At 30.2% G+C, this 24,373-nt stretch overlaps 3 protein-coding genes across 3 annotated transcripts; 1 reads left to right on the forward strand and 2 right to left on the reverse strand.

Annotated features, from left to right (window-relative positions):
* The first annotated feature begins 2,158 nt into the window (after positions 1-2,158).
* Positions 2,159-3,788, forward strand: LOC25489755 (stearoyl-[acyl-carrier-protein] 9-desaturase 6, chloroplastic). Its single transcript, XM_013605911.3, has 2 exons — positions 2,159-2,719; positions 3,142-3,788. The coding sequence occupies exons 1-2, from the start codon at positions 2,168-2,170 to the stop codon at positions 3,697-3,699; spliced, it is 1,110 nt and encodes a 369-aa protein (XP_013461365.1). The 5' UTR covers positions 2,159-2,167; the 3' UTR covers positions 3,700-3,788.
* Positions 3,789-5,251: 1,463 nt separating this feature from the next.
* LOC25489756 (basic blue protein) lies at positions 5,252-6,232 on the reverse strand. Its single transcript, XM_013605912.3, has 2 exons — positions 5,916-6,232; positions 5,252-5,774 (listed from the first exon to the last, which is right to left on the reverse strand). Exons 1-2 carry the CDS (start codon positions 6,094-6,096, stop codon positions 5,575-5,577), a joined length of 381 nt encoding a protein of 126 aa, XP_013461366.1. The 5' UTR covers positions 6,097-6,232; the 3' UTR covers positions 5,252-5,574.
* A 4,499-nt stretch (positions 6,233-10,731) lies between these two features.
* On the reverse strand, positions 10,732-12,545 carry LOC25489757 (transcription factor MYB54). The gene is made up of 2 exons (XM_013605913.3): positions 12,247-12,545; positions 10,732-11,839 (listed from the first exon to the last, which is right to left on the reverse strand). The coding sequence occupies exons 1-2, from the start codon at positions 12,395-12,397 to the stop codon at positions 11,112-11,114; spliced, it is 879 nt and encodes a 292-aa protein (XP_013461367.1). The 5' UTR covers positions 12,398-12,545; the 3' UTR covers positions 10,732-11,111.
* Positions 12,546-24,373: the final 11,828 nt, after the last annotated feature.

A 24,373-nucleotide genomic window follows, 5' to 3' on the forward strand; every position in this document is an offset into this window, starting at 1 on the left:
AAATGATAAGCTGACCTGGTGGTGGAGTAGCACGCTTGCATTATGGATGTCATGGATTCAACTCCAACAACTATTCTAAATTAAATTTTTGCTTTAATTATTTTTTTCAACATGATTGGGCCTCACTTAAGCCTAATTTATCATGGATTTGAGTTTTAAATATCCTCAATGTTTTCTTTTTCCTTAAAAACAAAACATAACTTTTTTTTTCTTTTTTTTTTTTAGAACACTTGTAACTTTTGGTTCATAGTTTTTATGTAAAATAGTAAACCTCAAATTATAAAATAAAATCCTTTAAAAAAAATTTGTGTTTTTTTTTATTAGGAGCCTATTGTTAGTATCAGAGCCGAGCCTATAATTTTATAGGAACGGCACTGGTAACTAACAATCTATAGTTTAAATTATACAACCAATACTCTCTTAAATCAAAATATTAAAATTCACCACTCCTATTTCATTTCTTAGCTTCAAAAACTAGCCTGTCTTCATAACTTTTGTGAATAAGTATGTTAATTGTTTTTGTGTAAGACAAAACTCAACACTTAGCTTGTTCTTATTGACTTGATCCTTAAGAAAATGGAACTCGTTTCTATGTGTTTAATCTTGCCATGGCAGATGGGATTCTTAACTAAGTTGATTGCAGACTTGTTATCAATCTTTAGTCTGACTGGAACCTCATCACATATCCTCAGTTCAATCATCAATGACTGCAGCCAGTTTGCTTGACAATCTGCCAATGACACCGTAACATGTTCAGCCTCACTGCTAGTTAGAGCAATCACTGATTGCTTCTTGGAACACCAAGAGATATGTGCACCTTGAAGCTTGAATAAGTGAACCACATATGCTCCTTCTGTCTACTAAGAGATATGTGCACCGGAATGTTGATTTACAAATATCACCTTATATAGGTGAGACACTCATTACTTTAAATTGTCAACTTCTCTTGGGAACTAGAAACACAAAAGTTACTGGATTGAAGAACCTTCTGAATCTTCAATGTATAGTCATAATGATTTTTTTCAACTAGTTTCTGCATCATAATAGATCCGGGATAAACCCAATCGATGTTGGCAACAATAAATTAATATTTAGGTGGTTAAGAAATTTAGGGGAAAATTCTTAATTGTCTTTCATTAATATATGGGGGTACAAATAGAGCGGTGGGAAAGGGAAAACCATTGACTTTTACTTTTTATTAATAAATATATAGAGTAAGGCAAATTTTCATTAACCCATCAACAAAATAAAAATAATTTACTTTTTATTAGCAAACTTGGTCCCCCTTTTTCTTAGCAAGAAACCATCTCCAAGATGTTACTTAGATATTATTGTCCTTTTTTAATATATTATTGAAAATATGATATTAATTAATAATAACACATTATTATTAATATAATTAATATAAAAATATATTAATATAGATTGAATAAAGATTTACATATCTCCTTTATATTGAACTTCAATTTTTGAAAAGTATAGAAAAATTTCTACACCAAAAAGATTTGGTCTACTATAGTTTAGAAAAGAGTGTATGTGCCAAAATTCAAGAACATAAAATAGGATAATCTAAGTGTCAAACACGTTCTTTGTCAAAAGAAAAGTGTCAAACCCGTTTAGGTGGTTAAGAAATTTAGGGGGAAAATTCTTAAACGTCTTTTATTAATATAGGGGGAAACATATAGAGTAGGGGAAAACCAATGACTTTTACTTTTTATTAATATATATATATAGTAGGGCAAATTTTCATTTACCCATCAACAAAATAAAAATAATTTACTTTTTATTAAAAAATATTTTTTTTAAATACTTTTAAAATATTATACTTCTTCCCTTTTTATTATTATTATTATTATAAAATTATCTTTTTTTATTAAAAATGACAATGGTTTACCACTGGACCCTTTTGAAAAGGTCTATATTTGGACAGACCATTCATTTTTAATGTATCTTTTTTATCTTATATTAATATATTTTATTTGCTTGTTTAAAAAAAATATGCATATGCATATCTATATCCTCTTAAATATTTTATGTCCAAAATATATTTTAGCATTGTTTTTGAATATTTAAAACTATGTGCAACACATAACATGATTTCTGGTCCTTTACTATATAAATAGTTGATTGGTATTGGTTAGTTGTTACCCTGCTTCAATTCAACAATATGGTGATATCAATATGTACCCAAGGACTGCCACTTGCAAGGATCCCAATACAGTGCTACCTAAACTCCTCATCCAAAATAACCTTAAGATCCCAAAAGACACACTCAATGCCACCAGAGAAAATAGAAGTGTTCAAGTCACTAGAGAAATGGGCATTGCAAAGTGTTCTGCCACTAATCAAACCAGTTGAGGAGAGCTGGCGACCCCATGACTTATTGCCAGACTCAACACTGTCGTCAGATGAGTTCATCGATCAAGTGAAGGCCTTAAGGGATCGAACAAACGAGCTTTCAGACGATTATCTCGTGGCTTTGGCGGGTAGCATGATCACTGAGGAAGCATTACCTACATACCAAACATGGATAAACAAGTTGGATGGGGTTAGGGATGAAAGTGGTTCAAGTCTCTCACCATGGGCTATATGGTCACGTTCTTGGACCGCTGAAGAGAATAGACATGGATATTTACTCAAAACTTATCTCTATCTCTCTGGTCGAGTTGATATGCACATGATTGAGAAGACCATTCATTATTTGATTGGAGCTGGCATGGTAATATATACATCAATGTCACAAATATATATGAACACAATTTTTATACTTACATTACCTTTATTTTATACTTTTAAATCAATTTTTCTCTTGCAACTAACAAAATGTAATATTGACAAAACAATACTTACAACAACAACCAAACTTTATCCCACCAAGCGTTCTATAAAAAAATTATACGTTTTCTCCAACTCATTGGTCTCTAAACCCTTTTTGATAGTTACTCTAGGTCTTCCCCTAACTCTAGTGATTTGACTCTCTTCCATCTAATTTACTCTTCTTATTACAACCATCTCTCTACATACCCAAACCACAAAAATCTAGTTTCTACCATCTTTTCTATTATAGATGGCAAAACAATAATTAATGTTGCAACTCATTTATATGCTTCAAATTAAATTAATTGATTATTCATGGTGTAGGATTGGGCTACTGAAAACAACCCATACATGGGCTTTGTGTACACATCCTTCCAAGAGCGCGCCACATTTGTGTCACACTGCAACCTAGCTAGGTTGGCTAAAGAGAGAGGTGATCTGATACTTGCACGCATATGTGGAACCATTGCCGCAGATGAAAAGCGCCATGAAAACGCATATGTGAGAATTGTGGAAAAGCTTCTAGAAGTGGACCCCACAGAGACTATGATGGCCATATCAAATATGATGTGTAACAAGATTACGATGCCCGCACACTTGATGCATGATGGACAAGATCCATACCTCTTCGATCATTTTTCAGTTGTGGCACAACGTATTGGGATGTACACGACCAATGAGTACGCTGATATATTAGAGTTTTTGGTCGGACGATGGAAACTGGAGAAGCTTGATGGTTTGACAAGTGAGGGACAACGTGCACAAGAGTTTGTGTGTGAACTTGCACCTAGAATAAGGAGAATACAAGCACGTGTTGATGAGCGAACAAGCAAGATCAACCACAAATTCACCTGGATCTTCAATAAAGAAGTGTCATTGTGAAGATTTACTGCCTTCCCTAAATGTTTGTTGTGAATGATAGCACGATTAAATAAGTTATAGTAAATGCAGCTATTTTTCTTAGAACAACATATGCAGCAACTGATATTATTTTGTTTAGCCAATAGCATAACGGTTGATGCCATGGTAGTTAGTATCCTACTGGTAGACCACTCTAAGACTAAACATTACCTTATTACAAATCAATCCTCATACAAAATATAAATTATTTTATTTAAAATTAATTTTTTTTATTAATTATGCTCAAATTATCATTTTTAATCATCCTCTTTCTTCTTCATCTTTATAAGGGGATTTTGCTAACTTAAATTATTGCATTACCGTACCCGTACTACAACTTTAATCAAGGAAATATGTTAATAAAAACCAAAAGGGTCTTCTTTGAATTTATAAATGAATCATTTTGTGATATACTGGGGTATATATAGCAACTCATTTTTTACTCTTTCTGATGGTGTTGTGGTTCGAAATTAGGGTTTGTGGAGAATTTCAGCTTTTTGATTTTTTTCCTCTTTTCTGATGATTTTCTCTTACTTTTTAAAGGCTGTTTTGGTTTATCAAAATGGAAATTAGAAACTGTTTCTAATTGTAGGGATTTGATTGTGGTGACTGACTTGGAAAGTTGACCGGAGCGATTGGTGGCCGTAAATGAATTTTTTTTAATTGGTTTAAAATAATAAAAAAAACAGACAAATAAACAAAAAAAAAAAATAATAATAATAATAATAATAAGAAAAGTAAAAAGGTTTTTTTTTTTTTAAAAAAGGACTAAAATAAAAAATAAAAAAGTGGACAAAAACGAACATAAAGAGGTATTTTAAAATACCTCTCTGGCAAAAAATTTCTTGAGAAGGCAAAAAATATTGTAGGCCAGAAAACATGGTAGACAGACACGAAACGGAAATCTTGGGTCAAAAATTGGGGCATGACAGACATGAATGGTGGCAATAGCTGTCGTAGAAGAAGATGAAAAAGTTAGCGAGATGCATTTATGAGATTTGTTATTTGGTAGGAGAAGAGATAAATTGTTGAAAATTGTTGTTGTCGAGGGTTGTTGTTGATGTTGGTTTGGAAAGAAGATGTTGTGTTGTTGTTTTGTTGTGCTATAATTGATGTTTTGTGTTGTGTTGATGTTGTGTTCTATAAAGGGAAGAAGATGCTCGTCGAAGAAGAAGAGGAGAAAATAAATTGGGATTTTTTATTTGGCATTAGGGTTATTTTAGTTATTTCACATCTTTAGCACTATTTTATGAAGATCATGAACAAGAACAAGAACAAGGTGAAGATCTAACGGTCCCTTTTATAATAAATAGATCGAGTAATTAAAATTAACAAAATTAATAAGGTCTACGATGAACCACTTTTAAGGTTGATACATCATAAACATTTGGAATTAAAGTTAACGGTCAAGATTTATTTTGCAAACAAAGGAAAATCTGAGGGATCAAAACGAAAGTTTTATCAATTGTGAGACCAAAATGAAAACTTAAAATTATCCAAGGAACCAATGAATTAAATAAACTAAAATATAAACTTAGACCGGAAACAAACAAAGGGATCTTTAGTGCAAGATAGTTAATCTCTATCATACATATATATATATATATCCTCACATCACACAGCACACCACAAAAATAAAAATATCAAACATACAATTTTATAAAGAAAGCCACCTCACCACACTCCTTTTACATACATAATAATAATAATAGTAATTGATCACCAAATCAACATATAGCTAGTAGCCTAGTACTCATGCTGTTATTTATATGGTAATTAAAGAAATCATACCATTACCACTACAGCTAATTGACCATTAATTAACTAATTAACTACTGTGGTCACTTAGCTAGAGGACTAAACTGCATAGATGGAAACCTTCATCCCAGATTGGCAGTGACCAGGATAGCTGCATATGAAGTAGTTTTGTCCTCTTGATAGCCTAATTTGGTCACTCCCTGAACTGAACACTTTAGCACCTCCCGGTGTCTTACAGTTGTTGTATCCACTTTTGTCCACGGCAACCACATTGTGTGTGGTTGAATCATAGTTGAAGCCTGCAACAATCAATTACCATATGCATATATATAATTAAAGTTACAACTTAATCATTTGACAAAAAATATAGCCCCACTGATATTGGAAGTCCAGGTCCGCCCCTGATCAGTATATGTATGACAAATTAAATTTAAACTTACTGAGCACATCACCAGCTTTAAACTTTTTTCCATTAGGCCAAGTATCAGTATTGTATGTCCATCCCCCAGTTCCTCCAACGGTGTAAGATGCTGCATTAGCACTTTCAGCCAGAACCAAAAGGCACAGCAGTGAAATTAGAGTGACCATGTTCATAGAAGCACTGCCTCTTCCCTCAGTCATATTCACTATTTTTCTTGGTATAAACTATAGATGCCTATAGCAATTATAGTGAGATGGTTGAGTTGGTTTGCAAGGTTGAGACTTAACCCTTTATATAATGGAATTGATGAATCTGTTGAGATATGGGGCCAAATGTGTTTTAATATTGTGTAGATTGAATATTGTGGACACAAGCAGGGATAGGTTGGTGGCTTTTCTTCAATAGTTAAGGTCAATCATTCAATAGTTTTTTTTTTTTTTTTTTTTTTAAGTTGGATGCTCTTACTAGCTAGGTACCGACATTACCATCCTCTCCCTTTTTTTTTTTTTTTCCTTCAACTATTTCATTTTTACTGCACTTTGAGCTGTGGTGCTTCAATAAATAATTTAGTGTAATATACCCTTTAACATTTCACATATTTTATTCCAATTTTGTGGTGTATAATTATTTATTTTTTTACAACAGGTGGGGGAATCACTTGTACCCCAATGCAGCCTGAAATTAAGGGCAGCAGATTGAGGCCCAGAGCTTTGAGGCTTGGAATGATTAAAGCAATTTCTCCACTAAGAATGTCTATCATGAGTGTTTAACTTTGAGAGAGTTGCTCTTTAGGCACCCTCTAATTGCTCTAAAAATGTAATTACCGTCGGTTGAGTGGTAGTTAACTGTTGTTTGCCACATTTTAAATCAGTTCAATTATGATTTATATCAGTGTTACCGATTTAAAAAGTCCCTCATACGGTTGTTAACTACCGTTGAGAATATTTTCGTCAAATTCAAGGTACCTGAAAATAAACGGTGGATGTGTCAAGAGTAACTTTCTAACTTTGCTTAAAGTGTATGTAGCCCACCCGTGAAGCTTGGTTGGACACTACTCTACACTTGAACCAACTATTCGCACCCCCATATTTTCTAATAGACACCTTTCTTATTTATTTTAAATGTCATTACGCTTTTGCCCTTACCGGGCTTCTCTCTACTTTTTCCATTTTTTTAGAGGCAAGATACATTAATTCATATTCAATTGACGAATTGAAGCGATAAGACCTAAATCTAATTGGATCTTCTTTTAGGTCACTCTGTCACTTATAATACTTATTAATTCCTCTATTTTCGTTTCCGTTTTATGAAAGAAAAAAATAATACAAAAGCCACCGTTGGTAGCTTTCATAAAGTTACATTTTGTAGCTTTCAAAAAGTTGTATTGAAACAACTTTAAAACACAAAAGGTGAAAATTAAATGCATATTCAAATATAGGTATCGTCATCCAGATAAAAAGAGGTAGATTTAAAAAGTTTAATGCTCTGTTACATTTTGTTTTGTAAAAAAAATGATAAAGAGCCAAATTTTAGATATCATGTTCATTTGTTTTAACTTTTCTTTCTGAAAATAAAGAGTTGGACATATGCTTAATTTGGAACACTAATTGATCATTCGATGAACAAAATTGACTGAAAGGTAGGGTACCTTTCCCACATGAAAAGCAGGGAATCCAAATCAGGGGTACACATGTTGGAATGGGTATGCTGATGTGCGGTTGGGGAACCTCAGCACAAGCAATAGATTCTTGCATAAATAAAGCATATGGCTACATTTGAGGACTTGCAACTATGATTAGTAGGTGCTTTTTTATAAACTTATAACTCTTAGAATAAAAGTTATTCACGATTTAAGTTGAATTTACAAATCAATAAGTGTATTAATTTCTTGTATGAATGGGGTGAATTGGTCTAGTTTAGGATTAGGTGAATGATGATTTTCTTTCCTGCTTTGGGTTTAGTTGATGCTAATTTTTATTAAATTAAATTTATTAATCTATAAAGGTTGCCAGTGAATTTGAAGTTGAAACAAGTAAGTGTTGAACAAAATCTATAGCAGAATGAATATATGAAGGGTGCTAGATAGAAATTTTCTTCCCTATCTGGGAGTGGTTCCATATCTTCGTCCTGTTCTTTTTGTAAGAAATAAATACTTTAATTCATCAAGACTAAGAAAACATCTTACAAAAATATTTGATTTTATTTAATACTCCTTTAAATTTAAAATTTATTCCATGAAAAATTTAAATTGCATCCAAAAAATATATAGTAACTATTATTGTTTAATAGTTTCTTTGATTAGCACAAAAAAATAGTTTATTTCATTACAAATTTAATTAAATAGTTTTTTTTCTCTAAAATGTAGTTTGTTCTTTTGTTTTCTCTCTTTTTTGTTTTGATTAGCACTGTAATCAAAATAATAATTTAAATAATTCAACATTTTTCGGACTTTAATTAAATAGATCAAACTTTCAATTTATTCAATACACTTCATATGTATGACCTTTTTCACACTTCTTTCATCCTACCTCATTCAAGCCTTTTTGTTTAATTTATCTTATAGGCTTTTAGTCTTCAGTTGCTTTAGGCCTTGGTTTTTGATAGCTTTTCTTTAATGACTTCTTTTAATTGGGGGATTGATATATCTTTGATAGTTTTTATGGTCTCTCTTGCGCGTTAGTGTTTATTTGTAATGAGAGTGTATTATTTGGACTAATTCCCATAGCTTTATTTGTACTTGATTTGCGGTTTTAACCTTTTCATTGGTTATACCGCATTTTATTGGAATCTCATCTCTTTCGATAAAAAAAAAAAAAAAAAAATCTTACCTCATTTTGTATTTTATTGACATTTGTCCAAACTGACAGTTATGAGATCATTGTTTGATTCTAGTGACTATTTTACGCCAGAATATACTTTTATTTGGGTTTAGAATAGAATCACGCGTATAAGTAGTAGTTGAAAGTCGCCATAAATTGATCCTTCACTCAAGCATGAATTATTTACATGTGTATATATTAAAATTAAGAGAAAATAAAACGTGAAATGCCATCTATAAAATTGTTCTACAAACAATATTCATTTGCATATCATGTTAAATAAATCACTTAAGGTCAATTTAAGGTCATGAAGAGTTGTGATTTCAAACATGATGCTACAAACCGAAGAGTTGTGATTAGATGTAATCTAAAATAACTTATAATTGATATTGCATATATATATATATATATTCATCTCTAAAATAAAATAAAATTCATAGTAGTGGTTTGTTTATTATTCACTTGGTATTTTGTTTATCTTTTGAATGGTAAATAAAATGTTAAGTAATGCTTCAGGGATACCAGTTAACATTTTCCTAAATATAATAATATAAATAAACATAGTGTAAGGTACGCTAATTTGATAAAGATCAGTTTATTTGTTCGAGATTATTTTTTGGTTACTCGAAAAAAAGAGTAAGAAAAAACTACATCTTTAAAAAGGAAACACCTAACACCTCATCTAAGAGGGGCAGAGTTTGATACAAAGTAAGGATCATGTAAAGTTTTTCGTTCCCATTTTGACAAAAACAAATTGCACACACGTTGTCTTCTATAATAAATAAAGATCACCCACTCCTTCGACATGAATGCCCTAATGTGCTCCAAAAGATTGGCATTATGGTGAAAATGCTAGATCTCACACTATGAGCTAAGTCTGCCACTTGCAAAGAGTCTCATAATTGATACGTATAATATATTAGTATGATAATATCCTTTGAGAACAAGAAACATAAAACACATGGGTAAGAAACATAAGTTGCATTGTCTCAATGTAACAACAAACACACAATTTAATCCCTCCACACCCATGATAACCTAGCAATTACCGTTGATACATATCCACATCCATGATAACCTATCTACAACCTCCACTTACCCAATAAATCCATGTTAAAAATCCTCAAGTCTCTAACTCCTAAACCACATTTCTCTTTGGCTTACGAACATCTCCCATATAATCCAGGACATTTCTCTTTGAATTTGCCTAATTTGCTTCCAAACCTTTACATATGTGTTCAAAAAGGAGATATAGAAGATCGAGATGCATATTTAGAGTCGAGTTTAGTATGACAACCCTTCCTTTGAGGTTGACATACTTATTACTCCAACTCCAAGTCTATCGTAAATAGACGCTAGAAGAGACCCTACATTGAAACTTTGTACATGTTGGCCCCACAAAAAGGTCAAGATATACTTAATCGGAGTCTTAATATATATTTTTTTACCATATATAATTGTAAATCATATATTAGTTAAATAAACTAATTTTTTTTAATAAAGTAAATATATAAAAATACCAAGTATATATATAGTTAGGTCATAAAAAATTGATAGTTTTTAATGCTAGCTCAAACAATCCGCGTGCACGTTATATAGTCTATACTAAAAGAAGCATCTACAACTTTTTAAACAACAAAAGAAGAATTACAGTAAGAGAACAATGAATACAAATGATACTCCAACTTAAATGCAAAAAAGAACACACAATATATATAAGGAAGCATCTAAATTTATTCTCTTCTAGTTTTATAAAATTAACCTTAATCATTTTCCAATATGAGGATTGTAAATCAAAACAAAGCATCAATCAAATCTCATGTACTCTTGTGCATGGATTATGTTCATAATTAAGAAGTTATAGCTACAACAACAAGCTAGTCTACAACCATGCAATGGTAATAAATACTACTATCACATGAAAGATAGATATATCTGCAACCACTTTTGTTCTTAATTAGTGAAATCATAAAGGATCAAAGTTGCTATATATTACATAGAAACAAGAAATTTCAATGAATGTCTGCAAATTTTCAATATACCTTACTTATTCATAGAGAATGATCCAAGCCACACGCTCGCACCAAATGTATTCCTCACACTACCCTTCATTTGATCCATATTTAAAGCTTTATCCCTCAAAGACTAAACAAAAACAAAAAACTAAACAAAAACAAAAAACTAAACAAAAAAAGCTGTAAAGTTTTCACTCTAATCCTAAATAATTAACCTTAGAAAATGAGGCAGCATCAGCTTCCTTATATCTGAATTGAAAGACCTCATGCAGATTAACTAAATTTTCTATTTGCTAACTAGAAAAGAAAACTAAACTATAAAGTATAGATATGAATAAGATGAAGTTAAATATATATTTAAATGCTTCATGAGTTTAATTATTATGATGAAGAGACACCAACACCAAGAAAATCAATGAATGGAACTTCTTTGTGATGCTCAATTTCGACCTCATCGCGATCTTGCTCTTTCTCCATGGAAGACTTTAAGTTTGTGATTAATGTAGATGAGTTATCACATAAACTACTCACCAAATCCTTCTTTATCCTTCCATCATCAGAAGAATTTAAAAAACCAAAAGCATTTGGAGCAACCCTCTTGTAATTTGGAAGTGATGAGAATGCTTGATTTGGACAGATTCTGTAGAGAAATGATCTATCCGAGCCTTTATAAACATTAGATCCTTTTCTTGTGATGCAATTATCCGGTAAAATAGTAGAAGCAGTAGTAGTGTTTGGTTTTGTTGACATAGAAGCAAAATTCCAAGAGGCAAGAGAACTAGAAGGTGTATTATCATAGAATCTTCCATTCTCATATCCAATTCTTGTGGTGTAAGGGAAATTAAGTATAGAGGAGTTAGAAAAAACTTCTTGAAAACTTCTCTTGCCACATAACTTGGATTGTTCCCTTTGTTTTCTAGCCATTATAACATGCCAATGATTCTTCACAGCATTATCAGTTCTACCAGGGAAAAGTCTTGCTATTAGTGCCCATTTGTTTCCGTGAATCCGATGAGCCGCAAGTAGTCTCTCTTCTTCCTCTTCTGTGAAAGGTCTTCTGTTAATTCTTGGATCTAGCTGATTGAACCATCTCAACCTACAACTTTTCCCTGCCAATTAAAAGGTAGAAAAAAAATTATATATTGATTAATTTTTTTTTATATACAAGAGTACATGAGATAATTAATTGGTGGAAACAATATCAGTTTAATTTTCTACCAATTAAAATATTATTAGTTGAGTACAAGATGAATTGAAGAGATCAAAAATCAACTATATTAATTTCACTATGAATTTGAAGACAGCAGACATAGCCTATCCAAAACATAGCCCACAAAAAAAGAAAAAAACTCCCTCCTCTATAACAGAACCTCCCTGGGATTAAAAGACAGCAGCATGAAACGTGCAAAGAAGGTCACCCCAAGAACAGCATAAGATCAGCTAACAGCAGCAAGCACTCCCCAAACAAAATCAATTAATAATAAAGCTTTAATTAATATTATTGCATAATACATACCTGATCTTCCTTGGAGTTTTTCAGCAATTGAATTCCAATTTTGGGCACCATATTGTTCAACAAGTTGACGAAGTTTTTCATCTTCGGCGGGTCGCCAGTGACCACGTGGACAACTCTTGGTGTCTTCAGCTGCAGAAGAAGAATCATCCATGTGTGGAATATGGTAGATGAGGGTGCTGTAGATATTGTTTATAGAATTATGGTGCAACAAAAGTCTTGAGCATCAAGCATGGGAGAGAGAAGTCTTGAAGAAAGTGAAGTGAGAGGGGTTGGTTTAGGGCTGTGGATGGCAAGTCACTTTTGTTGTCTTCACAAGACAATTGTGCCCTATTTATGTACTTAAATAGATACATTATCCTATGTCATTCTCCCTTAATTTCTTTATCACATTCCTTTTTACTTTCCACACACAAAATCCTTTTTGTGTGAAAATAGTTAATTATTTTTTTGGGACACATACTACAAAGATTATCACACTACTCAGCACGATTATTAGACCCGAGTTGACAAGGAGATAGAAAGAAAAAGAAATGGTCATATTAAGTTTATATTATTTTGATGAGGTTAACCTTTTTAAACGATTAAGAAAAAAAGTATCAATAAAGAAAAGTACACAAATTTGGCAAACATAAAAAGATTTAGTTTAATGTTTTATATGTTTTTAAACATAAACAATTAATTAAGAAAAGGTAGAAAAAAAAATTAACTCAACACAGAAAAACGAGGGTTTGTCTAATATAGACATCCCAACAAGGGTTTAAAGATGGACTTTTACTTTATTTTGAAAGGAGATGGACTTTTACTTTTCTCTGGTGTATTTTGAAAAATATTAAATCTATTTCCCTTTTTATTATTAAAAATTATAGTTTCTTATCAAAAGTAGTAAGGGTCTACCTTTTATCTTTGTTTCAGACTACGTTAAGTCTTATTTTCTCGATGGATCGGGTCACCTCAAGTCACTAGCACACTCACGAACGATGACTCGGTCTTGCCCTAAATCTACTGAATCAAGGCCGAATAAGCTAATATGGATTGTCCATGTTTGATCCAAGGCTATCTTATTTAACTCATAAGTGTTTCCCCAAGACAGTTGTCCGGATATGGTTTAGACGGGTTAAAAACCCTCACTATAAAGATTATTGAAGTACACACTTTTCTACTTAAAAAAAACATCTTTTCAGATACACAATTTTCTACTAAAAAACCTCATTTATTATTTTGATACAAAAATGAGGATAGAAGACCCGTTCGTTTTCAAAGCCAATCAATTATTATACAAATTACCATAGCACCACGTTAATATAATCCAACTCCAATTGTTTGTTACCGTATAGCTTTTACTAAAGGGACGTCTCTCCTTGATCCTAGACTGATTCATTTAGCACATCAGATAATTGTGACCTTAGTAAACTATTGAAGCAGTTTCTAAGCAATATCGGCAAGGTTGTTGGAGAGTTATATAAGTCCTAAATTATAATTTTATTATCATTATCATCCAAATTTGTATATTTTATCTTAATATATTTTTTTGCTAATATATATAACTGCAATAATGCAATTGATATTGATATTCAATCCAAAAGAAGTATAAAATCAAGTAATTATATATATATTTTATTAACTATCTTTATTTTTTTTAAAGGGTCTTAAAATTAATATAATTTGTACAAAAAACTATATAATTGGAATTATATTCACCTGTTTGTGAGCAATTATGCAATCAATTAATTTACATGAATTGAACTTTGCTTCTTTAGGTTCATCCAGCTTTTATCTTAATGAACTAGTGTAGTAGATGAAAATCAACAAATCATATCTTCATTAATCAATGCAAGAGATAGCTTGCAAAACCCAAAGTCATCATGCCCTTAAATGGAAACGTGGCAGTAACAAATTTGGTGAGCTACGTACGGAAACATATACTTATAATATTGTCACCAAGCTTAAGAAGAATTTGCTCACAATTTTCATCACATTTGGTTAAAACTATTGAAGTTGGATTGGAGTATCATATTCTTGAGATTCTTTGGCATGTATATAGCTTTTAGGAGTGGGGTTTAAACTCATTTTAACATGGTGTAGAGAGTTAATTTGTACATGGAATAAGATTGTCTTATTTGTCTGCATTGGGTGACAAAATACTATTACTAGAGACTAACAAATTAACTGTTTAAACGGATACTTTAATTGATTCTAACAAAAAGATAAAGCATATCGGATTAACTAACTAACATGAGGGAATTGTCATGATCAGTTTTATGCAATTTTCTATTGTTCTTATCAACAATTTAATTTGTTTGGCATGAAAGAAGTAAAGAAGTGTCAAAATCAGATTAAATTAAATCTTAACGATTAATTCAAATGGCGTGTAAGTATAGCATCCAGAAAATTACTTTCAAACCGTCTGCCTTTGTTTTCTGTTTTTCAATTCCATGCAGATGGCAAGTCAAATAAAACATATTCTGATAATTATTCTAATGTGTTTCTTAACTGATTGAGATTTCATACCCCACGAAATTGAATACCTATTTTCTCATCAAAATATTACAATACAGCTTGTCCGTAAACATCAACATGTTCATCAATCTAACTTTGCGAGGGTGAAAACATCTCATTTTATACACTAGGGATTAAAATCAAAATTCGATATATTATTTATAAGGATGAAAAACTTATTTAACCCTTAAATGAATATCCAATATATATTTATAGGGATCAAACTCCTCTTTAATCAACATTGCACACATTAAGAATATCACCGACCATTTGATCATGATCTGGTCGATTCAAATTTAATTTTCTGTATTTTAAATTATTATAAAATAAAAATTAAAGTTATGTAGCAACAGTGCAGTTGGAGCATATATGTAGTAAAATCCAACAGATATTTCGTGACTGTGAGGTTTTGATTTCTCCAAACTATATATATCCATTCTTTTATTGTCAAAAAAAAAAAAATATCCATTCTTTTTGTTTTGGGACAATCAAACAAGAAAGATTATATAATTAATAACATTTTGTTGAAAAATCTTAGACAAAATTTTGATCTTGGCCTATCATTATTATTTGAATGGATAACTTTGATCAATTCTCGTAGAGTGTGTTCGTTTTTTGGTTTCATAATTTATTTCCAGGTTAACTTTTTTAGGAGTCCAAATATAAAATAGAAATAGGAAAAATAATAGAGGAAAGTGTGTAGTATTAATAGTTGTGTTTTATTTTCATGAATAAAAAGTTGAGAAGTTATGTGTAAATTTTATTTCATCAAATAATAAATAATACATGTAAACAATTTTAATAAACTTATATCAAACATAGTAATATTATATTTTTTTACTTTTCCAAAAATGTTTGTACTAACCTTGAAATTAACACATGCTTAATTATAAATAAATAAATAATATCTCTTAAATAAGTAAACAATTTTGTCAAAATAAAATAATTGACTCCGAAGTTTTCTGATATGCTAACGTAAAAAGTTGACCTATCACACCCAATAGTATTCTTGTGCTTATACCACCTGAAGACTTTACAATATCAAACATTTATTTTAATTAATTTGGTGCATTGTACTATATTTTTTTTAAAATTCTATTTTAATTCGTTAGAGCTAGGCATCAAAAGTTTAATCAAGTGATTAGCTGCCACCAAGACGTCTAAATTAATAGGGTATATGGACCATTACTTAGCTAAGTAAATTTCAATTAAAGAGAAACTAACCAAGTTGAGGTAGCCACTCAATTTTGAAAACGACTTCAATGGTTCAACATGATATGATTGATGGAATGCAATTTCATAAACATAACCATTATAGATAAATAACAAGACGACAGAACTTAATTAGTTGCCCTCAAATGTAATATTCTTAATATATGGTCAATACTTCACTCATATATAGTATACTGTATTTATTCCAATGCAGTTATGATTTATCAGATATAGCATAATAGCATAAGAAGATACGTTCATGATATACTATATACTTAGGTTAGTTGGCATTAGCAGTTTATAACCTTAATTAAAAGTTAAAACACATATATAGAACTTTGTTTCAAAAAACAAAACACATATATAAAACTAACTCCTAGATTAGGCTTGACTTGAAATAGACCTAAATTTTTTTTTTTTTTTTTTTTATCTTAGATGAAGTGGTAAACTACTGAAATTAAACTCACACGCAACTGTGAGGTCTCGGGTTCGAATCCGGATCATGATCGTCTGACCTTGCAATTTTGGCATTTTTCAGTTGAGTTAGGACTTCTAGACGACCTAAAATTTTGTTTTATTTGTCCAACATTTGTAACTTTGAAGCACCGATATCTCTTCAAATGTGTTTTTAGTGTCCGACTCAATGCATGTTGTATTCGATTTCTATGTATATGTAAGTGATTCATAGATTTTTGCGATTATTTATAATAACACAAACATTAATATTGAATAAATATCACACCCTTTGTGTATTTTAGTTTTGTTTGTTAAAGAAAATAACAATAAGATGGGATAAGATCACAGCAAAGAATTACTAATAGACCGTTAAAATGATGCTACTAGCTAGCTAACTTGTGTTGAACAAGCACAAATAGAAGGATTTGAAATAGCTTTCAAACAATGTGAATACAAACTTGCATAGGCAACTTCCATCTATTTTTTTCTTCAACTGTCTTTGTATGAAAACCATAATATACCTTTTTTTCTATCACCTTTCCACGTAACCTAAGCAACCCACCATTTTCACCATCATAACCTAAACCGTAATTTGATATGATCAACTTGCCCTCAAAATTCTCAACTAACTACTTTGACTCTTCCCATCTAATTAATAACTTCTTTTGTATACTACACACATAACACATATATAGCATCTCTCAAAAAAAAAAAAAATAACACATATATAGCATATTGTCATGTACCTCTCTGTATCATATATACGGTAGATATATGTATTTTTGTCAAACCAATAAATGTATTCTGTTACAACTGATTATAGCTTCATTTAATTTTAATTGGTATTCCAATGTTCAGCATTACTTTTCACAAACAGAAGGAGAAAGTGTAACAAGAAAAATCATTCAGGCTTCCCTGTAATTACCTGAATTACATGTGGGCAAAATGAAGTCTTCAAATCAAAACATGTTCACTTTCATCAGGCCCCACCTTTCTGTTTTTTTAATGTTTATTCTGGTAATGTTATATTAAACCTTTTGAGTCATGAATTTAGGGTTACGGTTCCGTATGTAACTGAAATAAAAGGCTAGAATTGAATGTTTGTTTGAGTTACTAAATATGGTTTAGGCTTGGGACGTAAGAGTATGTCCCTCTTCAAGTCTAGGGTTCAACATATCTTTTTTTCATTTTTAAACTAAGAAATAATATATTAAAAATAAAAAATTGTCTATCTAGCATAAGGTGTACCAGAAGAAACTATAAGTATATGGGAGCTAGAAAAACAAAAACAACCAGCTGAAGAAACTAATTAGAAGACTGCCGTTATACATGTCAAAGGATTCAGTCTCCATGTTATGTAATCAAAATCAAATAAAACATATAAACATTTGGCTTAAATATGTATTTCATCCTTGCAATTAGGGGTCGTTTAAAAATTGGTCCATGTAATCGCTAATCCTGCAATTTACCCGCATTGTTTAATCATTTAAAATTTCGTCCCTCTCCCCACTTAATCACTACCACGTCACTAATTTGATGACGTGGCAATCACCGTCACACATGAAATTTCAATTTTACCCCTGGGTTTCCTATTCTTTCTTCAATATTTTGTCCTCTTCTTAAGGGCAAAGTTGGAATTTCACGTGTGGCAGTGATTAAGTTGGTCAAAGGACGAAATTTTAAATGATTAATGATTGCAAGACTAGTTTGCAAGGATTAGCGAATACATAGACCAATTTTTAAATGACCCCTAATTGCAAGGATGAAATACATATTTAAGCCTAAATATTTTAACCACCAGAAAGTGGCAGTTATACTCTCAGCCTTATGGCGTAATATTCTTCTATTCTGTTCCTTCCAAATAATATTGAAAGCTAGGTGAGATTTATTGGAGAAGCTAGAGTTCGACTCATCTTGGTGCCGATAATTTTTGTGAGTCATTTCATATATATAGGGGCTTTAATTTGCTCTAACCTTAATATATTGAGCTCTCCGCCGGTGGATAGTGAGATTAGCGTCCTCTCCAAATATTATGTTCGAATCATCCGATAACCAAGAATTTTCGTTCTAACTTCAATTAGACATGGTGAGATTGATACCTCAATTAATTAATATTTTTTTATGAACCCAATTAATTAATATTTGAGTCCGATAACGAGTTTAAAAAAAATAAAGAATAAAATAAAATACTTTTTCTTTTTCTGAAAATTTGAGCAAAAATGCATAACTCTAAGTTGTGAAGTGGTTAGTAAATCTCCTAAACCTTTGGTCAAAATGAATCTCCTAAACTTTTTTTTCTTCCTTATTTACAAATTGTATATATTGGACTTATATCGTTCTGTTTACATTATTTTTCTTACAAGGATTTCATGAAGCAATTGTATGATCTCATTCCAGCAGCCTTAGATTGTTAACCAAGTGGTTCATTGAACATTTTGACGTGTAATTCGACAAGGGTTGAAGTAACCCACAAGAATTTATTTGTGTGTAGGACTTCAATATCTTGCTCTCGTAAGCATTTACAATACTAACTACCATCAATAAATAAAAGATATAGTTGTCATCATTATTGTATTTAAAATTAATTATATCATTTAATTAAGTGATTAAACTCATGTAACAAAAAAAGAAAACACATGGTTTCTAAACCCAAATTTAAGAAAGGATCGCTCGAAAGAATCCAAAGTTAAGATATTATACATAATTATTGATCAGACTTTACTTATTTATTATCGTTAGATGTGTTATTTGAAACCACTACTCCTATAAATCGAAGGGTTAAAGATAAAAAATATAAAAAAAATAAAAAATATAAAAAAAAATTAAATAATTATTTTGTAAGCCCACCTAAGAGTACCGGTTCGTTGGCAATTTAGTGGCTTTCTTTCCTGTCTCACAGTTTTTGAGCTAAAAGCGACATCCTTATTTTGCGGTGTGATATACCTTCAAAATGGTGTATAGTTAGTGGTAATAGACATTGACACTTCACCTACCTATACCTCCATTTTACTTTTAATTCTTTCAACTAATTAATCATGAAACTATGTTTGGTCCAACATGGAACTTGCTTATAGTCAATTTGTCACACAATAATATTAGATAACTTTACTTTATATATGTGGGCTTTTGTTAGGAACTAGGAGGAAGCCCTAGAATAAAATCCAGGTCAATTTGTACATGAACAGTTACTTTATATATTGTCATTGCCCATGCAAAATAAATGACACTTTAATTCGTTACTTTGAATTGAACCTGAAGTAGGACCGTACTATTAGCTTAGCTGTAGGACATTTTGTTAGATAACCATATTAAGAACTGTTTCCTAAATAAAACAGATCATGTATGAAGTATAGCAGCAGGCTATATATCCCCGAAGGGCATGCTTAATGCCTTTTGTTCTAGTCACCTGGAATAGCATAAATACAATGACATCCTACCTACCATTAAATTCTTACAAAACCAATTACGAAAACAGATTAAAAGTTAAAAACATAGTGACGTATTAACATCATTAAGTGGATATACTATGTATGTTATATATCGTGATGATAATAATTAGAGGTATATATGTTCTTGTATATTATTAATAAATTAATGAATTTTTGGCCCACTTGTTCTTTTCTTCTCAAATTTATATGAAATTATGAATAACCGTCCACTACTCTAATATTGATTACTTCTGCCGAGTCATATTCTTGTCTAATCATATTCGGTAAATTTGTAGATGGAACAATTAAAAATAGGTTAATTAATGAATAGTTATAACATCCACTTGCTTTCTGTCAATTCAATAATATGTACTTGTAGTTCCTTGTAATATTTATCAATAGTAACCGTAAATATTTCATAATAATATTTTTTTTGAGGGAATTTTATAATAATAGTTTTATTGGCTTTGTAACCATGAAAGTTTTTTTTTTGACAGAATTTCAGAATCTAGTTAATTATTTTTTTACTACTCAAAGCTATCTTTTCTAAAACAATCAAAATTGAAGAGAATACATAGTACTCCCTCCCTCCGTTTCTAAATATAAGTAAAATTGATTTTTTAGGTTCATTCAATTAATAATGTATGTAGTTCATATTATGGATCACATACATCAATAATTAAATGAACCTAAAAAATAATTTTGCTTATATTAAAAACGGAGAAAGTACAATATTAAACAAACATTACAAGAAATTATGAAATCAGATAAAAATTAATAAATAGTAGCTACAAGGAATTATGGAATTAGCTACAGTAAATTTAATAGAGATAATTCTCCTCAAAAAAATTAGTAGAGATAATCTTTACCCCAAAAAATTAATCAACACGTTAACTTTGGAATGTTTGCAGAATGAGTAGATTGGCAAATTAGCAAGCAAAATACATTTAATTAAGTTGTTGCTAATTTTAACTAATCTATAGCAATATGATGTTCAATGTCCTTTTTTTTCCCTTTGCTCTATAGCTAGAATGTTGTTTTCAATGTCATTTCGAAAGTAATGTATGACTACACTCTACAAAATGAGAAATAAAAGCATAAGTAATTAATCCACATTACACTCTTAATTATTTCTTATATTTAAATGTCAACACAAAACTTACGAACCCAACCACACCCCCCTTTTTTTTTTTTGCATGTGACCCTAACCATACATGACATGGGGTCCAATACTAATTTTTAATCATATATGAATAGTGTACATTTTAGATTAACTAGAATGTTGCTAAAAAAAATAATGAATAGTGTACATTTTGGCCCCAATTGGGCATTGAAATGAACCATTATTCCTTGTTTGAAAAAAAAAATCCCCGTATTAATATTAATATTAACGGTTTTGAAATCGAAAAATTACGATATAAGAACAAAATTGTTGAAGTTTAAGATATTTTAGAAGGTTTGGTTTTCGGGAGTAGAAATATAATATGGGCTATGACATATATTTTCTCCTTTTAACTGAACCAGGCCCAAATCTTCGCTGAAGTTAATACAGGCTGAGATAATAAAACCCAGTTCAAAATGGACTATAGTTTTGAAACGTTTTGCTTTAGCACCCCCCTCCCATATCTTTAAGGTCTCCTAAATACATATCCGATAGTTATCTAATAGATGTATGTTTGACAAAAAGTGTACATCGGATAGATAACTATTGGACATGTATTTAGGATACTTTAGAGATATTAGGGGGGCTTAAAGAGAAAAATACTCATAGTTTTGACCAAAAACAATAAAAAAAAAAAAAAAGATATTAGTGTAAGGTGATTTCTCTTCTCAAACATTCTACTGCATTTTGGATTTCGAAGAGAGGACATTAAGGGGCTAAAGAGAAAGACATTTCACTTCCTTAAAGAAATGTCACGATGGTATTAGACATTTCATGGTTGACTCTCGAAAATATCATAAATGAATTAAAATGGATGAACATCGAAGCTAGTGTTGGGACATATTGTTCTTTTTCCTTGTTGAACATGGAAACGGTAAGATCGTTGAACAATAATTTGCGATGTTAATAATTTCGTATGTATTTTCCTAAATAAAAATAATACATGCATATTAGTGTGTCTATTTACTTTTTCATCTTCCGAAAATACTAGTCAGTGATGGTCATGAGCACCATTGGAATGGGCCGCCGCTCATGACTCCATAGGGCATCAACTTTTTTGTAGTTAATACATATGTATACATAAATATATGGGTGGTTGCCAATCTTTTTAATGGTGTATGTAAACAGTGGGTTAAATATATTTTTAGTCCTTATAAAATTGGGAATTTTTAAGTTTAGTCCTTACTTAATTTTAATAGGTTTTTTAGTCCCTAGAAAAAAAATTACTTCTAATTTTAATCCCTGTTACAACAAAGTTTGTTTAATTATCCTTAAACTCTTAAAATTTTGAACGATTTTTTTTAAACAAGTTTAGAACACTATGAAAGATTCAATTACTAAAATCTAGAATTTTTTAACATGAAATGAATTAAATATGAATTTTTTAAAACGGCAAAAGTTAAAGATGAAATTAACAAAATCTTGACGTAGAAATCAAATTTTACGATAATATTTTGTAGAGGAGCTTTTAGTAATGTTCTTAACACGTCTATCAAAAATTGTTCAAAAACTCAAGAGTTTAAGCATAAATTAAACAAATTTGAATTGAAGAGGGACTAATACTGAGTGCAGAAAAAAAAATTAAGGACTAAAAGAATTATTAAAATTTAGTAAGAACTAAACTTAAAAGGTCCCAATTTTATTTGGGAAAAAAAATATTTAACCCTAAATAGTTTGAAGGGTATACCTATTATTTCTTTTAGTACTACCAATGTACGTAAATATGAGTTTGCAAAAATACCTTCTATTTTTATGCATATATGCAAAAAGTTGAAAGAATATGCATAATAGTTTGTATTTATTTTCAAAGGAGAAATAAGATATCAAGGAAATAGTTTATGTTTATTTTCATAGTAGTAATTGCAAGAATGGTAATGTCTGACAAATAAAATGCTACAAAATTTTATGTGATTGTTTATATAAAACAGAGTTAGTTATTTGAAAGATAATTTATATATAATACATAGAATTTACAATATTTTTTGTTTCTAAGTAACATATATAAGTAGAGAAATGCTATGAACAAACATTTAAAAGGACATTATTTTTTATTGGTTAAAATTCACATGAGATCCATCAAATTTATATGGGATCCACATGATTTGGTGGAACTCAGGTGAATTTTAATAAATTAAAGAGAGTATGTTGAAAAGTGTGTTATTTATTATCACATTACATTTTTTTTTTTTTTTGAGTAAATTATCATATTACATGTATAGCTCTAAAATTCATTCTTAATACATGAAGAATTAGGAAGAATACATTCAAAATTCATGTATGTAGTTGGTTGATGGTGTTTTTGGTGATGGATATGTATGCAGGGGCGCAACCCTTCATTGACAAGAGGTAGCCTTGGTTACCCCAAAAAATATATTAATCTTTAATAAGTTGGTGTAAATTAATATTCGGCTACCCCAAATAATAAACATTGAGCTATCCCAAACAAATTCAGTTGTCGAAAATTAACATAAACAAATTAAATGGACATTGAGTTTCTTGCAAATAACCTATTTGTTTTACATTGGAAAAAACATTATTAATCTATTTAGTAAACGGTCAATTATGGATAAAATTGGTTTCTTGAAATGCATTTTACACAACTTTTTTAAATAGCTATTGTCAATTTTTATCCTTTGTTGATGCTTTAATTTACATTTCATATAAGTAAAAATTATTGTCATTTTTTTTCATGTATTGATTAATTTTCGAATTAAATTTGTTTTTAGTCTTTAGAACACTTGCGATTTTTTAGTTGTGTTTATAAGATTTTGTTTGATTTTTGTCCTTAATTTCTTGTTAGAGATTAAATGCAAGACTAAAAACACTTTTTTAGTAAATTTTTTAAAAATTGAGACAAAAATTGAATAAATTTTTTGTAAGGACTAAACCTAAAAAATTATAATCTATGGGACTAAAATTATTTTTATCCTTAAATTTAATATATTTGTTTTAAAAATATTTTATTCTTCCTTTATATTTGGCCCCTGCATAAAAAAAAAAAATCTAGCTTCGCCGTTGTATGTATGTCATTAGTTTGTGGTGTTTTGGTAATTGATACGCATGAATCCAAGACTCAAGAGTCATACTTAATACATAAGAATGAGAGAAAAACAAAACAATTGTGTATTTAAATTTCTTTTTAAAAAGTAACATATATAATTGTGTTATTTCACCTATGCAGTTTTAGATTCTTCATAATTAGCTTTTACCCTGCTAAAAAAATATTCCTCAAATAGCCCATGTAATTTGGTTGATGTTTGAAAGTAGCCATTGTAACTAAAATATGAAGAATCTAAAATAACAGGGGTAAAATCTATGTTTTTTATTTTATATAGGCTATTTTCAGGCTTTGGCTAAATTACAAAGGCTATTT

This window comes from Medicago truncatula, chromosome 3 (genome assembly GCF_003473485.1).
Source record: "Medicago truncatula cultivar Jemalong A17 chromosome 3, MtrunA17r5.0-ANR, whole genome shotgun sequence".
NCBI lineage: Eukaryota > Viridiplantae > Streptophyta > Magnoliopsida > Fabales > Fabaceae > Medicago > Medicago truncatula.

Excerpts from the sequence above, each read along its gene's own strand:
- LOC25489755 (XM_013605911.3), top strand. The coding sequence starts at position 2,168 with ATGGTGATATCAATATGTACCCAAGGACTGCCACTTGCAAGGATCCCA. Across the intron at positions 2,720-3,141 it reads ATTTGATTGGAGCTGGCATG|GATTGGGCTACTGAAAACAA; the intron begins GTAATATATACA and ends TTCATGGTGTAG.
- LOC25489756 (XM_013605912.3), bottom strand. The coding sequence starts at position 6,096 with ATGACTGAGGGAAGAGGCAGTGCTTCTATGAACATGGTCACTCTAATT. Across the intron at positions 5,775-5,915 it reads TAAAGCTGGTGATGTGCTCA|GCTTCAACTATGATTCAACC; the intron begins GTAAGTTTAAAT and ends TGATTGTTGCAG.
- LOC25489757 (XM_013605913.3), bottom strand. The coding sequence starts at position 12,397 with ATGGATGATTCTTCTTCTGCAGCTGAAGACACCAAGAGTTGTCCACGT. Across the intron at positions 11,840-12,246 it reads AAAACTCCAAGGAAGATCAG|GGAAAAGTTGTAGGTTGAGA; the intron begins GTATGTATTATG and ends TTTAATTGGCAG.